Raw genomic sequence first — 17800 nt, forward strand, 5'->3', positions numbered from 1 at the left:
GCAGGGATTAAATCACTTACATAATCAAATATTGTTTTTGTAAAGTCATAACTAATGTTATGTAGTAAAATTTCAAAGTTCAGGGAAAAAACCTTTATTTGATCATAATTGACACAAAATTTGAATTTGATAGAAGTATTAGTTATTGTACATGTATATATATAAACAAATTACTGGTATGATAACCACACACACGCGCGCGCATATACACAAGAATGAATAAAATCACATTTTCACAACAAATTATTCTTAGGCAATTTTCACTTGCTACTTCCCTGAGGCCGAATTCTGTCGAAGTCGACAATATTCCTGAAGCCTGTAAATACAAAAATATGCTCTATATTCCTTGAGTCAAGACACACATCGTTTCCAATAATGTTACCTTTTAGTCTTTTGAAAATAAAGCCCAATGCTTCCCCTGTTTTGGGGATTTGATTCCTATACATGTATTTACCTGAGTGCGTTTATCTTAATGAATCCTCCTGCATCTGTTGGCTCATAGTCACCTTGTACATCCATGCTATCAACGAAAACCAATTAAGGAATAAGGAATCATTCTTTGAGTATTATGAGGTGATCAAATACGGTCAAAATTTATGATAGATTTTATCATCTCCGACCGTATTTGATCGCCTCATAATATTAAATTCATGAAAGTTTCAACAGTTGTGCGATTTAATATTTGAATAGCCGTTGATGCAATGTATTGGACTATATGTAATGTATAAACCAGTGTACACTGCTGTAAACATATTATATTGTGTGTATCAAATGCATTTAATTATAAATATGTTGGACAAGGATGCAGTTTTAGCGGAGAATCTGATATTCAGCAACTATTCAGGTCTTTTCGCTACGAAAGCCCATTTTCTTAGGTAAAAATTCATCGCGAACAAACGCGAAACTTTGGCAAATAAATGGGAAACTTTACCGATTTAAACCGTAACCTTGGCGACTTAACGCAAAACTTTCGCGAATAAACCCGTAATTTTCGCGACTAAATGCGAAAGTTTTGCAATATAACGCGTGACTTTTGCGAATTAATGCGAAACTTAAGTGTTGTTTCATACAAGAACCATGAATTAGAACAATGAGTGAAAAAACACAATTCCCGTTTTACTTTGATTTTTAGATTTGAAGCGAATTAAAATAATATTATGTATTGTTATAACATATAAGAAATATAATGTTAAAGAATTAAACCAGTGACCGTATAATTTGTGATTATTCATAGCCAATTTTAAAAAAAGATCAAAGAATATTTAAACTGATATTGTTGGAAATGCGCTTATTGTCACCGTATCGTAAACAAAATGCAAAAGTTTCGCGTTTATTAACGAATTTTTTTCGTTTCTTTGCAAAATTTACGCGTTATATAGCAAAAATTACGTGCTAATTCGCAAAATTTTTCGTGTTTATTCGCAAAAAAACGAGTTATATCGCAAAAGCTACGCGTTTAATTGCGAAAAAAATAATTATTACTTACGAAAATAAGCTCATTGGGCTTTCATATTTCCCCGATTTAAATGCAATAAAATTAAAATGTTTTATATGTAACTGCTTTCATTCGAAATACAATTTGTGCGACTTCTATTTCGTTTTATTACTTGTATCAATGGTTAAGTTAAGTAACCATAAAATTCACCCGCCACATTGGTTTCAGTGCTGCACCTAACAACACCCTGACTCGGTGTAGAAAAATGTACACATGGGGTATACCAAAAGCGCTTCATCATTGCACTTTATAATTCACAACAGCGTACACGGTGTACAGAAGCGCGCCCATATATTCCATTGTCTGACCTGACGAGCTCTGCATTGTACAACGCCAGCGGCGACTCTCGCCCCAAGATGTACACTCCTCCTTTATATAGCTTGACAGTGACGCTACCAGTCACGTGGTCCTGGCTCTTCTGGATACAGGAGCGTGTAAACTCGCACTCAGGACTAAACCAAAACCCTGTTGAATATTTTATATAGACATAAATAAAATGGTACATGTATGTATTTACACATAACACTCTGGAAGATCTTAGCAAAATATATGGGTCACTTAGGTCAGGAATTGATATAAGAAATTTTATATACATGTATATATATATACACTGGCATATAGAAGGCGCTGTAGCCGAATTTAAAGCAAAATGGTATACTGTATACAGGGAAACATTCGCCCCTGTTTTATTTTTGCCCTTTCACCCTAGCTGTCAGCGGGTGAATTATTCCAATGTCCAATTATCTCTCTGTTTCTGGTCGAATTCAAGACGGGGCGAAATTGTATGCAAGTGAAGAAGGGCGAAAAATACACGGGGCGAAAATAACCCTGTATACAGTAATTTTGAATTGTGTCTGTGAAGAATATCTCCTTATTAGAGATGTCGGATCTCTCATAAGAAGATTAAATGAAATTAGATGTCACTACCTTTCAAATTCATGATCAATACCTTTGTAAACTTGTTCTGAAAAGGTGATATCCAAATTTCGTTTTATCTTCCGTACTTCCTGAAGTATACAATAGGTCCATATAATAGCAAACAAAAATTCAGGCAAATCAATTTAGTACATTTTTTTTTATTTCCTGTAAAACTGATCATTCATTGAACTGACCTTGTCGAGTGTGAAGAGTTCGATGTCGACATGGGCCGCCAAAAGGATGGTTCCCCCGGGGGTCTCGTATAAACCTACAATATTATAGGTGGTGGAGCATGAGTATTATATATATAGTCTTGCTGGCTGCTGTACATTACTAGGACTCAAGCATACATATGTTACAGTCATAATACAGTAAATACAGTCATACTAAAGATAACGGAAGATTTCTTAAGGAATGCAATGTACTAGTATATCATGCGACTTTGGTTCTAGTCATGGTATTGTACATATATAAACATGTTTATATACAGTTATATGCCGATTTATGAATACACGTATATTGATATAGCTTACCTCTCGATTTCATTCCAATAAATCGGTTTTCTACAATATCAATTCGCCCTATGGCATGCTTTCCTCTTTAAAAAAAAGAATATACAGATATACATGTGGTAATAGTTCTTCGACTTTCTCGATGCATTGATTTATATCTTGCTGGACGACTCACCCTAGTTCATTCATGTAAGAGAAAATTCCCAGGGGGTCAGTCTTTGTGGTGTTGTCCCCCAGATTCTTAACACTAACAGGCAAACCTGAAAATAAAACGTCAAAATTTATATCTCTCTCTCTCTCTCTCTCTCTCTCTCTCTCTCTCTCTCTCCCTCTCTCTCTCTCTCTCTCTCTCTCTCTCTGTATAGTACCACTTTTGAATGAAATGACAATTTTCTCAGCTTGCTCGGGAGCTTGTTCTGGGTCCACAGTCATCTGGTAGATCCCGGGAGGGGCGTGTGTCGCCGGGTCCTCCAGTACCCCCGACTCGTAACTAAATGAAGAAAAGTCGGGTACAAACCCAAAGTACTGCAAATGCTGAAACGTGCAAACTACAGACACGTTTACCAATATGTAACAAAAACTGAATTACACGGTAACCCAATGAAGTCCAAGATGGGGGGAGGGGGGGGGGGTAGCTAGGCCTAACTTAAATGTCACAATTTTGTGTTTTTAAGATTTAGAAACATTTGAGCATCAATGGTTTGCCCCCTAGACATACAGGATTATCACATTGATGTGACAGAAAAGTGAGCCTACGTTCAGACAGACATTTATTCATATTCCTGTGTTGTACAGGACACATGTGTTTATCAACTCTATCGACGACTTTACTAGTTTACTACACCGTTCATACCACTGGCTCCAAGCCCTTAACCTTCCTTACGATACAAATGGGCCATCCAGATATAGAGCTGTCTAAACAACTTCATTTCCCCTGTGTTCTTTATTGGGAGCACTTAGAAATATTAAGAGTTGACATACGATCGCGTACTGGCCTCATATAGTGGTGATGTGCCTCAATAGGAAATACTTACTTGCACTTTAATATTATTTGTTTTTTTATAAAAGAAAATTAAAATGTATAAATTTTGCTAGATGTTTAGATAACTGCAGACATAGTGGTGCTTCATTTCTGTTGCAGATATGTTACTGATTTGCCAATAAACCAAAATGTAATGCGCTAAAATTTATCAAATATACAGACCATATACAGTATATTTGTTTTGTATTCATAAATCAATGATAGAAATACAATTAAAAAACATTTATCTCATTCTCTTGGCCAGTATATAAGCTTTTTTTCTGCAAAGAATAAAACCACGCAACTTGGTGAAGGTTTGCAGAATTTTAAGTGAAAGATGTAATATTAAAAATAACATTTGTAAAAATAAAGAACTAAAATAGGGGAAAAGGAAATTGCTTGATAGGAAGTCACAGCTAAAGACTTTATTTAAGATTTGTTAGTTCGAGGTCAAAAAATAGTTGAAATTGTTTGCCTAAAAGTGTATCAAGCATAAATTTTATTGTAGTTATAAACGAGTCTTGTGAATACCTTATGTGCATCAAGTTGGCGTCCATACTCCATGGAGCTTTGGGGGTCACAGGCAAATCAATCCCATGCTCCTACAAAACCCTGACTTATGAATCAAACAGTCATTACATTAATTAATTTGTTAGGCATTCACTCTTTTGGTTTAAATGACGTTCATTCGTGCATACATGCATATTCATGAAAAAATTTTGTTGTTGTGAATGAAAATTTTGTAGGTTGGGGCAAAATACCATGCACACAATTTTAATTATTTTTAAGGGGGGGGGGGGTTGTTCAGCGACTAAAACAAACCTACCTGTGCATATTTGAATAAATCAGTGCGACCTTGGAAACGTTTGTAAAACTCGGGCAGCCTCCATGGTGAAATGACCTGATAAAATTAATGTTAACTTGATAAAAGTTTTTAGAAATACCTGTAATGTAAATCCAACAATTTACTGGAATTAACTGAAAGACTACCTTGATAGTTGGGTGCAAAGCATAAGCCCCCAATTCAAACCGGATCTGGTCATTGCCCTTGCCCGTGGCACCGTGAGCTACAAACTGCGCCTTCTCCCCCACCGCAACCTTGATCATGGCCCTGAAAATTCATGTATACTAAAACATTTTGGAAATGTCCTTTTAAGGAGGAATGGAAGGTTGTGACCATTTTTAGACTGTATTAACCTCCTGTATATGAAGAGTTTTGTGTAAAGGTATAGATATCTGGGAATTCTTTAATGATTAAATACAAATGTAGTTTACGGCCCAAAATATCAGGTTTAAAATTTTTGAGGCAGATCTTATGGTTGGTTTTTTGACCACCCATCCTCCTCAATACAGCGTACATGTATATGTTACCTACTTTATACAGCCTATAAGAGATAGATTCCCGCAGACTTTTTTTTATTTTTTGCCGAGTATAACCCTAAAGTGATAGGAGGGGCACCTCAAAACAAAATTTATGGACTTTTGTTCATTCTAGTTAATTAACGTACGAGGGTCAATCAAAAAATACGAAGACAATGTGGCTGTCTATCATATATTTTTAATTAGAGTCATACATAACAGATTAATCTGTGCACCAACACTTATGTTATTGATATGCGAAGTTTTAGTCCATTTGATGAAACGGTATTTTTGTTACCCCTTTTTAAAAACAACATGTTTTGTCACCACGGCGCACGGTACTGTTCAAAACACGACGTCAAGATTAAACACGCACAGTTTATAGATATACCCCATCTTTTTATCACGCTTAGTCTCTTGTGCCTTTTTCCTTACAATTTAAAATGGCACTGAACCACTTAACATCTTACTTGCACACATCTGTTCGAGAATCATAAGTTAGTTCTTCGAAGTTTTCATTTTCTAACCGTGTATCTCTTAGTTTACAGCAAGGATAACCCTAGAAGTCGGTTGACGTTACTTATTTTTTTTACCAAATATCTACAGATATTCTACTCTCTTTCGGGCTGTTTTATATGCAAAATATAATTATCACCACCCCAACAAAATTTATTACAGTTAAACACAAACTTGCAAATAATTGTTGACTTATTTTTTGCACCATTGAGCATTTTCACAGCTTGTGTCGGCTTTTTCCTGGGTAAATCCATTTTGTTTGTACCTCTCGTTGCGCCGTGACGTCCGGCGACGTCGATGTTTTTAGTCAATTTTAAAGAGGACTATCTGTCTTTAGTTAATAATATCTGTTCGACAAAACAATCTATCCTGTCATTGTTTGGAACTTAGAATACCAAGACAAAACTTAATTTGAGGTTTCAATATCATTTGTTTTTAAGCCCAATTTATAGAGATATTACTTTCAACATTATATCAATGGATTATTGTTGACATTGCACAAATTTTGACCGTGCGCCAGGACCTCATTTTTGCAGGATTAGATTCTAAATAATTCTTAGAAATAAAGGAATCTATTAACTTTTTTCCTTGGAAATTGTTTGAAACTGTTGCTAAATTATGTCTACCAAATTTAGTAATGATATGACGTTAAATAACATAGCTATGACAAAAGTCTTCGTATTTTTTGATTGACCCTCGTAGTTTAGGCATAAAGGTACCGGTATCTATGAATATTAGAATATTACGCTAAAAGTGGAAACAGTAAACTTGCGACAGACTGTAGTATTCAAAATGGACATTTTAATCTTTTTACCTCGCAATGCACGGTCTTGCCAAGGCGGTGCCCAGAAGATACCTATCCTCGTAGGCTGCGTTAGCCTGTATGGCAGGCCAGATGAATTCCTCCACGAATTCAGATTTCACATCAGGAATTATCATCTGAACACACGTATAACAGTAAAACGTATAAAATAAGTACTGTTAAGTACTGTATGTACTGTTAAGTACTGTTAAGTACTGGTATTTCTACTCAAGGTAGACAATTTCAGCAACAGCTATTTTGTCTTAAGTTCAAGCACTTTAAATCAATATTTCTTGATATAAAACCATTTTTTTTGTAATTAATTCAAAAATCTATTCACCTATCATTCAACATTTACCTTCTTGGCGCCGAGATTTAATGCCTTTTCTTTTGCAGCATCGAAATCATCATCCTGTCCAATGTTAGCCTGTGTGAAAATTCATCATAAACATTCTAGACTTGATACATTTTCATGTTTCATTAGTATCAATTCAGCCTTCAGCCTCTAGTATGAAAATAAACTGCTTACGCAGAATGCGATGACGTCATATCCCTGTTCTATGAGCCAGACGAGAATGCAGGACGTATCCAAGCCTCCACTGTACGCAAGCACAACCCTTTTGGATTCGGACATGGTGCTCTAGTTCAGTTTATCTATTTACGCTTACTGTACAAAAACAAAAGGTGCATTTAAATTTGATCCTCTCTGTTTCTTGATGAATTCGAACAATCTCTCAGAACCTTGTCTCTAGACGCATCACATCCAAATAACACTTGTGATAAACAGAACTTCTAGTCTAGAACATAAATAATCATAAACATAAATAATCTACATGTCCAAGTTACGATATGTAATAAGTTGCTGCTAAAATCAATTTGACACAGCCGACTTGAATAACTCTTACGATAGACAGGCAAAGCCACGGTATTAGTTTATTGTTCAGAAACTGCAAAATCTTTTAAGTATCATACAGACACAGTCACTGTGACCATGTGCCAGCTGTGGCAATGTAGTAATACATGTACATACGTTGTATATCTGTTAGCTCCGTCAAATAAACGAGCGTGCCAAGGGCAGCGGGCGACAGTCAGAGACAGATTGTGTGAAATGGTTTTTCTGAACATTCTCTAAATAGTCCCTCGCGAGGCAAAATCTTAATCCATAATCGATTTCAGAAAAAATTGCGATGAGGAATCGAGATTTGCGATAGTGCAAATAACCCAAACAAATTTTCACATTATAAGCAAATTAAGCTGTGAGAGAGAGAGAGAGAGAGAGAGAGAGAGAGAGAGAGAGAGAGAGAGAGAGAGAGAGAGAGAGAGAGAGAGAGAGAGAGAGAGAGTCTTACCTTTCCGATGCCAGGTATTGAAGTGCTTCACAAATCAGTAACGAGGAGTTGTGATCCGAGCAGCCGACGTCGCGATTAACAGCCCGTCGTAATTTACAGAATCGATATCATATTGGAATTACGGAACTCAAAGAGCAAATTGTGGACCAGATTTGTATGTTCAACGAATTAAAAACCTAATCAGCAGCAAGAACAAATACCAGATATAATTTCTCCAGCAGCCCTCTTGTTTGGTCTACGCTTGATAACTAATTCAATTTCTCGATGACGTCGAAGATCTGTCAGGTTACGTGATTCCGAAGTTCTGCAATTTTATGTGGTCTTGTAAAAAGAGCACTTCATCAATAAAAGAGATCAACATATCTCTGTATGTCTGATTCAGGTCTGGCAGTAAAGTAAAATACATGTATCTTCATTCAAAAGTGGCCCATTAAATAGATCGAAAGATTCTAAGGTCAAATAACTTCAACAGTGGTGTTGTAAAAGATGCTCTTACTGACTTCCATTTTCCGTTGTTGCTTGTTTTTACAATGTTGTACAACACACACGTTTGTTTAATTTATGTAACTTCTTGTTAGGTAAAACTAGATATGTACATGTATATAGACTTTCAACAGGCGGCAAGTTATATATAACTTTTAAGTATGCATGCCGACGTGCTGTGGCACAGACTCTCGCATAAATCACTGGTGTACTGACTAAATACCAGACTTAACCAAGATGTACGATAATCTCAAAGCAATGTGTCCGTGCATGAATACAGCAGACCGCATCACGCATTGGAGTAAAGCTTTGCTAACATCTTTCAAGACATACTATGTAGTATGTTGATTATTTAAAAAAAGTAATCTTCGTTTATTCGTGTACATGTATACAAATAATGCTTATACTCGTATTTCTTATTTTATACTCTGTTCAGTCTCTGATAGACTACAATTAAACGTTTGATCGAGGATAGGGGTGGGTTAAGCAAAATCTTTGTCAAGAAAAAGTTTGTTACCAAGTTTTAACACAGTAACATAACCTTTCTTGAATTTTTTATTATTTCTGTGATAACTTAGACACAGGCGCCTGACGTTATGAATATTTTTTTAATAACAGAATTATTCCATGTACTTATAGTATACATGCAGGGGATGATTTTATTTTTAAAAGAAATACACGTATTTTTAACGTCAGGAGCCTGTGATCTTAGCAGGCGTACAGAACAACCATAAGCTGATAATTAACAAATTGATTACGATAAGTAAGTAAAATTCACCAAATTACTGTTAATGTACAGAAGTACGTTAGCTAAAAGAAACAGCCAAATCGTCTCCTGTGAGACTTCGAGTCTGACATCATCATGATAATTTCGTGCAGTCCGTGATATTTCTTAGGTCGCTGTAGGTTTTGACCAATCGATAAACGGGGCGTGTAGATTTCAGTCCTGTCACTTTCTCATCAGTTTTAGCCGCTGTAGATTTCGACCAATCGATAAACGGGGCGTGTAGATTTCAGTCTGGCTGTTTCTGTTATGCTACGAACAGCGACAGCTGTATTAATGGCACCAAACAGTTGGACGTCGGACATGGAAATCCAAATTCAATAATAATAACCGGTCGCTGAAGCAAGTTATGGATTTACTTTGCAGTGCCCGGATATTCAGTGTGAACCCCAGAGAAAACAAGGTTTTATATATTTTCCAATTACGGAAGACATTTCTTAATTTTCCTTATCCACATACGACGCGTACAGATCGATTACACGACTTACGTACTTTGTAGCTATGAATAATTTAAGGAAGTTGAGTGGTTAATTATACACCTTTCAGATCCACCTCCAAATAACGTGTTTTTTTCTCTAAGTCTAATACCATTACCTCATAATAAAAAAACAAACTATATTAACTTCGAATTTTTAAATCTATACACAGTTCCTAACATATATAATGACTAACCGAAGGGCTGTAGTTAAGTATGAAGATTGGGTCCTAACTAAGCGATCCCTCTTTTACATGAATTTTTTTAACCACAAAGAAAGCATTTAGTTGCAAACAATTTACTGGCCATACTTAATGTGAATGTTTGTGTCTCTATCATGCTTTTTTGTGCCTTATGCACTTTGCTTGATGGTGAATCCCAAGTTAAAAAAAACTGACTTAGTTAATATACAATATACTAGTAGTTTTATGGTAATTTCAACCCAACGCCAACTTGGGTGTCTTTTTCTGTAGTTCGCAATGGGTATAGCTTCAGTATACTGACCAGCAGGTCCCCAGTTTGAATAAGTCAGGAACTTTCGCTTCATGAAAAAAGATAGCTGAATTTTCCTTAAAATCTAAACCTTTTTCTATCAGCATCAAATCGAACGCATGCTAGAATTCCAGATATGCAAGGAATGTAGAAGTTAGGACTTGTATGCACAACTTTTCCCAAAGGTGTCAAGGACCCCCCCCCCCCCCCCCCCCGGAGGGATGAATGGTCATTGCAGTTTTAAAACTATTTAATGTCCTTAAAACGAAGAGTTTTGTAAAACAAGAGGCCCATGGGCCACATCGCTCACCTGAGGAACAATAGGTATGATAAAGTCAGCTTAATGGAGTCATAATACAAACAATCTGGACAATGCACAATAATAGATATAGATCCTGTATAAATAAAATCCATTTTTCCCCCTTGGAACTCGGATAGCCCTGATTGCTGCCAATATTTACAAGAGCAGACTTTAATCACCGCTCCTGCACATATATAGGGACTCAAAGTTAAGCAGGCAGGGATGACCGCACACCTACGCAACTCACGTTAACGCAAGCAGAGATAACGCAAGCAGGGATGACCGCACACTTGCGCTAGAAAGGCCAGAACACCAGAAGGGATGACCATACACTAGTGCTCCGCCGCAACCACCACCAAGACAAGCAGGTATGACCGCACACTAGTATTAATGCGATACAGGGCAGGAAGGACTGCACACTCTGTATCATAGTTTAAAAACACGAAGATTAGATAGAGCAGGGGTGTCCACACCCTCAATCTCTCCGTACCTGTTCAAGTTTAATCCCAAACAGTTGCTCGACGCAATGCAATATACACTGTCCCTATATATGTGCCGGCCTAAAATAATTCATAGTATCTAAATATTGGAAATCAAAAATAAACAAACTAATCCGGCCTAACCCAAAACTACTTATGCAGAACAACTTATATACATTGAATATTTATTATTGTATAAAAATAATCATCACAATAATTGGTTAACACTGGATGCATTAATTAAAATAATCAAGAATCAATAAATCAAGGGCAATAACTCAAAACAGTAATACAAAAAGATTCTAATGAAAAAATAGCTGCATGCTTCAATTTTATAGTCATATCACATGTTGAGTATTGCAGTTCTCAAAAAGATCCTTTACAATTGTTTATATATGGAATATTTAGCTACATCAAACTCTGAACCTTCTTGTGAGGCCGAAGAATTGTCCTGGAGCCAAAGTCTTAACAATTATAAAGAATCATCTTGCTGATTAGTTTCTGAGAAGAAGATTTTTAAAGATTTACTCTATATATTCCTATGTAAAACTTTAACACCCCCCCCCCTATGTGGCCTCACCCTACCCCCAAGGGTCATGATTTTCACAACTTTGAATCTACACTACCTGAGGATACTTCCCACAAGTTTCAGCTTTCCTGGCTGATTAGTTTCTGAGAAGAAGATTTTTAAAGATTTACTCTATATATTCCTATGTAAAACTTCGACCCCCCCACCCCCACTGTGCCCCACCCTACCCCCGGGGATCATGATTTTCACAACTTTGAATCTACACTACCTGAGGATGCTTCCACACAAGTTTCAGCTTTCCTGGCTGATTAATTTCTGAGAAGAAGATTTTTAAAGATTTACTCTATATATTCATATGTAAAATTTTAACACCCCCCCCCCCCCAATGTGGCCTCACCCTACCCCAAGGGATCATGATTTTCATAACTATGAATCTACACTACCTGAGGATGCTTCCACACAAATTTCAGCTTTGCTAGCTGATTAGTTTCTGAGAAGAAGATTTTAAAAGATTTACTCTATATATTCCTATGGTAAACTTCGACCCCCCATTGTGGCCCCACCCTACCCCCAAGGGTCATGATTTTCACAACTTTGAATCTACACTACCTGAGGATGCTTCCACACAAGTTTCAGCTTTCCTAGCTGTTTAGATTCTGAGAAGAAGATTTTTAAAGATTTACTCTATATATTCCTATGTAAAACTTCGACCCCCCATTGTGGCCCCACCCTACCCCCGGGGGTCATGAATTTCACAACTTTGAATCTACACTAACTGAGGATGCTTCCACACAAGTTTCAGCTTTCCTGGCTGTTTAGTTTCTGAGAAGAAGATTTTTCAAGATTTACTCTATATATTCCTATGTAAAACTTCGTTCCCCCACTGTGGCCCCACCCTACCCCCGGGGGTCATGAATTTCACAACTTTGAATCTACACTACCTGAGGATGCTTCCACACAAGTTTCAGCTTTCCTGGCTTTCTGGTTCTTGAGAAGAAGATTTTTGAAAATTTCTCGAAATTTTTCATTAATTTCTAATTATATCCCCTTGAAAACGGGTGTGGCCCTTAATTTTCACAACTTTGAATCCCCTTTGCCTAAGGATGATTTGTGCCAAGTTTGGTTGAAATTGGCCCAGTAGTTCTTGAGAAGACATTGAAAATGTGAAAAGTTTACAGACAGACAGACAGACGGGAACAGACAGACAGACGGACGACAGACAAAATGTGATCAGAATAGCTCACTTGAGCTTTCAGCTCAGGTGAGCTAAAAATATAGGAAAATATAGGGAAAATTTATGTCTTAAATACATGTATTTAGGATTTTTTAAAATTGAGGATATAAAATTTATATCTTAATTACATGTATTTAGGAATTTTTTTTATTGAATAGTTTATTTCTAAAGGAATAATGTCTAAAATTTTAAAGCAGATTTTACCAAAAATTCAAAACTTAGGTGGCTGAATTTAGTTTTCATTGCGTGTGTTTTGCACTATCTAGAAAAAATACAATGTAATTATAACTTTAAAGTGTCACAAGATGCATCATCTATCCATATTTGGTAAAGGTTAAACCAACAATAACTATGATTCATCTATCAAAGGGCACCGGCTCCAAAAAACTTTAATCTGCTAAAAAACCTTAACCTCATCAAGCATCAAAGACCTATGGCTCAGATTCAGTGTTCAAGTCGGACAAGTGCTTCAGTATCATAAGCTGCAACAGCCATGAAAGTTTGGTGAAGATAGGAAATGGAATAACTCAGCTGTGGCTATCAAAGGACACCTGCTCCAAAAACTTTTAAACCACTCCAACAACCTTAACCTCCTCCAGCATCTGAAATTCATGGTCCCATGCATATTCAGCATCCAAGTCTTTTTAAGTTTAAATCAAGTAGGTCCAGATGCACCATGCAAGTTTGGTGAAGATAGGACAAGTAATAGTAATAACTTAGATACAGGACCTGCTCCAAAAACTTTGACCAGGTCTGGATGCCGATGCTGGGAGAATCTATTGAACCAATCTACATTTGTAATACTCCAAATATATACTCCAAGTTTGGTGAAAATAGGACAAGTAAAATTAGCAAAATTTGGTGCATTTTTGATATTTTGAGTACGTTTTACATATAAGACATAAACTGGTATGACTTATCACGTTACAATTTAAGCAAAATCGCTATTGCAGTATTTTTCTGCAGAAAATGACAACTTCCTATATATTTCTATAGAAAATGTACCTGTATTATTAGATCTCCCCTAAAAAGAACCACAAGGTAAATTTTCTTGAAACTTCACAAGCTGTATATTACATGGTTTAAAAATAAAAAGTTTTGCTATTGTAGTTTTTATGCAAAAATAACCAAAATCAGCCTCCTTAATTTTACAAGTTGCCAGTGATAAACTGGGCTGAGTTTTACAAAAGAACTTACGACTTAAGACCAAATTAATGAATGCTTATTAATCACCAACTAATCAATGATTTATTCTTATTGCTTGGAAAGATAATAATGGGAATTTAAATATTTGTAAACAAATGGTTTTATGTCAATTTTGTTCTCTAAAGATCATTTTACAAGACTGTATATATTTACGACTTTGTCGCAAGTTCTTTTGTAAAATGCAGCCCTGGTTCACAGTGACTGGTTTTTGTGACTCAGCAATTGTGTGTCATTTCAAACTTTAAAATATATTGAAAGACTGATTTGCATCAAGAAATAATTGAGACTACAAAGTTATCACCATAACATAGCAAAATATTCTTGCATATATCCGTACGTAAAATTTGGTTTACAGTAAATACCTGCTGTATAAACATAACGGTCTATATAGAGTTGGTTTAAAGTAAATACATGTACTGGTATAAAAGGCTTGACTTCTTGTGAAGAAGTATGGTTGAAACTAAAACATTGGCTTACAATGGTGGCACATGTGTTACACAGTGTATCAGTGTAAACCAAATAAAACTGTAAAAAGTTTGATGATTTGGTTTTAATAATTTAATTGATTTACAGATATACAATTTATAAAGCTTTCATCATTTAAAACAATTTTTGTAAAGCAATTTTTGTTCATCAGATAACTGAACATATTTGTCAACATTTAATATTTAATACGGTACACACTTGCCTTTATACAATAAATAAAAAAATGTCAATACTCTCAATATCATAAAGTACGTATCCATGAACACATACATACTATCTGAGCTGGTAGCAAATCAAAAGTTTAACATGAAAGCATGAGTGGAACACAATGTTCTTGTTTGAATTCACCAGTCATCTTCATCACTGCTGTCTTCGTCATCTCTACCTTTGATGGTTTTGGATGTTTTACTGAACCCTAGGATTCCCCCCTTCTTTTTCTCCCCAAACTCTGGTGGGTTCACCAGGTCTCCCTGGTAGTTGATTGCCCCTGCACGCCCCAATCTCCATTCCATCATCTCCGTGGGGAAATCATCCACCCCGCCTAGCTCATCAAAGCCCACTATATAGTCTGTTGTCTTGCCATCAATGGCAATACATAGTGTAGGTAAGACAACAATTCGGAGTCTCTCTACTAAAAACGGACATTTCTCTGCATTGATCTTCACGAACTTGGTCTCCACGTTCTTGGGTGCCAGAATTTCTAAGTGTTTGTCAATAATTTTACACCTGAATGTACTATCCCTGTAAAAATGACACACAAGTTTCTTGCTTCTTTTGCTCTCCTCAAAGAAATCCTTTTCTGATGCAATTTCATAATATTTACCATGACCCTTGGCCATCAGTTCTTGCTTCTGTTTCTGGGCATTCTTCATGGCATCTAGCCTCCTTTGGCGAAGTTTTTCGTAATCATCATCTTCCATACGGTCTAACTTTTCAATCTCTGCATCCAGTTGCTGTTCCACAACCCTTGTTGCTTCAAGAAGATGCTGTTCCAAGGCATTTTGTGCCATTTTATTTTTTCAAATCCTAAGATTGAAAATAATATTTTAGTAATTTGTCGAGTGTTGTCATACAAACTTATGTAAAACTGTAGAAGGCATAATCTGTTGTCAGATACATAAATAACATATTATAATTATATGTTATTTATGTCTGATCTGCTGTTCTCAATGAAAATTAAGACAAATTTTAAATATTAGCAATACTGTACTGTACTGTAGCCTATATAGCAATCAATGTTTTGAACATTTGGAATAAGCCTATCTACAGCATGTACAGCAGCGTACATTCATATCAGTGAAATATTGTTTGACAAATGACAGAGGAATTTCTGGTTATAACAATAGACAATTAAAGAATTCGCCAAAACAGATTTAAATGAATCAATAGAGTGAATACACATTACATACCTTTTCCTGTTTTTTTTTTACAGAGTATACGTAAAATATTAATATGCGACCAACTGAGACGCAAGAATTCGTTCCGTTATATTTCTTGTCAAATGTCGGAATAAAAACTAATACGTCATTGGGCAATCACACACACTTCCGGGAAAATTGACTAATCAAAACTCACTTAACATACACACATATCTCGTGGCTACAATAAACAAAAGCACGTTGAAATGCGTCCAAACAAGAACATGTGTCTACACTGTTGACACTGTTGTCAGGGCAGTGACCTCTTTTATATGTAGAATACATGGCCGAGAAATATCTAGAAAACGTTTGCGTAGAAATAAAAAAAAAAATGCTTTGAAAAAAATAGTCCGAAATATTTTACGTTTTCTCTTGGCCTTTTATTAGTGTTAAACGATTTTGATATTTTACTTTCCAGGAAAGTAAAATATCAAAATCGTTAACAAGGTTTAACTGTTAAAAGAGCCAGGAAAACGTCAACGAAATACATGTATCTGATCTTTTCCTGTTTTTTTAAAAGTAAAATATCAAAATCGTTAAAGAAAAGCCAGGAAAACGTCAGATATTTCGGACTATATACATGTATAGGGCCTATTGAGAGCGTAAAAATGATCTTTATGTGATTTAGTAAATTACATTATACTGGGTGAACACTTAGAAGTTTTGTTGGGCGCAAAATTCATCTTTAACTTGTCTGAATAACGGCTAGCAACCCCATAAAATGACCTTTTTTAATCCAGCAATTTTATTATAAATCTAGTAATATGATTAGTAATAATGATTATATTGTTGTAATTTCCATTTGGGTTGTCATTTGTGTGAATCGACACGCCCAAATTAAGTCATATTAAAAAAAATAAACCCTTCAAGATTAACGATAAACTTCCCTGATACATATATAACAAGTGAAAAGCTGTCAATGTGACAGCAAACCTGATTTACCGGTACTTTTATGTGAACTGAATCCATAATCCATGTCAACCCGATCCAGTGAAATGGAGTACCCTACATGCAATATTTTGCCAAAAAAAGGACTAAGTTCAAAAGCTGGTATTTTTTTCATAAATAATCAGAAATCAAAATCATAGCACTAGCACACCTCTGATATATGTACAATTAATCTGCAAAAGAACAACTTCCTATCTTGAAAACTGTAGGAGGAGTTATCCATACAATGAGGGTACCCTATATGCAATATAGTGCCAAAAAATGACTAAGTTCAAACACTGGTATTTTTTTTTGATAAATTACTAGTAATCAAAATCCTAGCAATATGCACACCTCTGATATATGTACAATTGATCTGCAAAAGAACAACTTCCTTTCTTGAAAACTGTAGGAGGAGTTATCCGTACAATAAGGGTACCCTTTTGGCAGCCGCCCACCCACCTGCCATTTTCACCATTTTAATAACTGGATTTTTCCGCTGGAAAACCCGGTTAAAAATCTAAAAAGTGCATTTAATCTAAATTTATTGGCTTAATACATGTATGTTTTACGCACATTCATTTTTGACAACAACATGTAAAACATGTCATTCATCAAATTGTTATATTCCTAAACTGGATTTTAGAGACTTAATCAATCTTTGGCCCTTTACCAATTTACCAACAAGCACTTTGTATGTGATGTATGAGCCAGTTAGGCCCAAATGAACAAAGATAAATGACTGGAAAACTTTAAAATGATATGGAATCTTTTTCTCTTGTCCTTGTTGGAGAATACAGGTCTGGTATGACCTTGACCTTTTATCTAAAAACTTGATTCAAGGTCACAGCACAGCACTCTGTGAGTAAATTAAAAACAAAATTTTGCAAAGAAGATAAAAAATATGCTCTGGACAGGTAATGCCAGACTGATAGATGGGCTAACTAACTGATGGACAGATTTATCACTTCAGGAATGTAGCCCACAGACCTGCAATGCCCTAGTTATTACAAG

The 17800-nt window shown here is 35.7% G+C and overlaps 2 protein-coding genes across 4 annotated transcripts; both read right to left on the minus strand.

The window, feature by feature from the left end:
- Positions 1-78: 78 nt before the first annotated feature.
- LOC105329888 (argininosuccinate synthase) lies at positions 79-8257 on the minus strand. Of its 3 annotated transcripts, XM_034445835.2 has the most exons (15): positions 7973-8252; positions 7153-7290; positions 6982-7050; positions 6636-6760; positions 4937-5057; positions 4773-4847; positions 4478-4548; positions 3294-3415; positions 3101-3185; positions 2947-3011; positions 2608-2681; positions 2445-2502; positions 1804-1960; positions 455-520; positions 79-316 (listed from the first exon to the last, which is right to left on the minus strand). In XM_034445835.2, the coding sequence occupies exons 2-15, from the start codon at positions 7255-7257 to the stop codon at positions 268-270; spliced, it is 1242 nt and encodes a 413-aa protein (XP_034301726.2). In that variant the 5' UTR covers positions 7258-7290; positions 7973-8252; the 3' UTR covers positions 79-267. The 3 variants fall into 3 exon arrangements, with proteins under 3 accessions (XP_034301726.2, XP_065932380.1, XP_065932381.1); XM_066076308.1 differs by lacking the exon at positions 7973-8252 and having other exon boundaries at positions 7153-7368; XM_066076309.1 differs by lacking the exon at positions 79-316 and having other exon boundaries at positions 451-520; positions 7973-8257.
- Positions 8258-14498: 6241 nt separating this feature from the next.
- LOC105324234 (thioredoxin domain-containing protein 9) lies at positions 14499-15977 on the minus strand. The gene is made up of 2 exons (XM_034445841.2): positions 15851-15977; positions 14499-15467 (listed from the first exon to the last, which is right to left on the minus strand). Exon 2 carries the CDS (start codon positions 15449-15451, stop codon positions 14786-14788), a length of 666 nt encoding a protein of 221 aa, XP_034301732.1. The 5' UTR covers positions 15452-15467; positions 15851-15977; the 3' UTR covers positions 14499-14785.
- Positions 15978-17800: the final 1823 nt, after the last annotated feature.

Source organism: Magallana gigas, chromosome 2 (assembly GCF_963853765.1).
Source record: "Magallana gigas chromosome 2, xbMagGiga1.1, whole genome shotgun sequence".
NCBI lineage: Eukaryota > Metazoa > Mollusca > Bivalvia > Ostreida > Ostreidae > Magallana > Magallana gigas.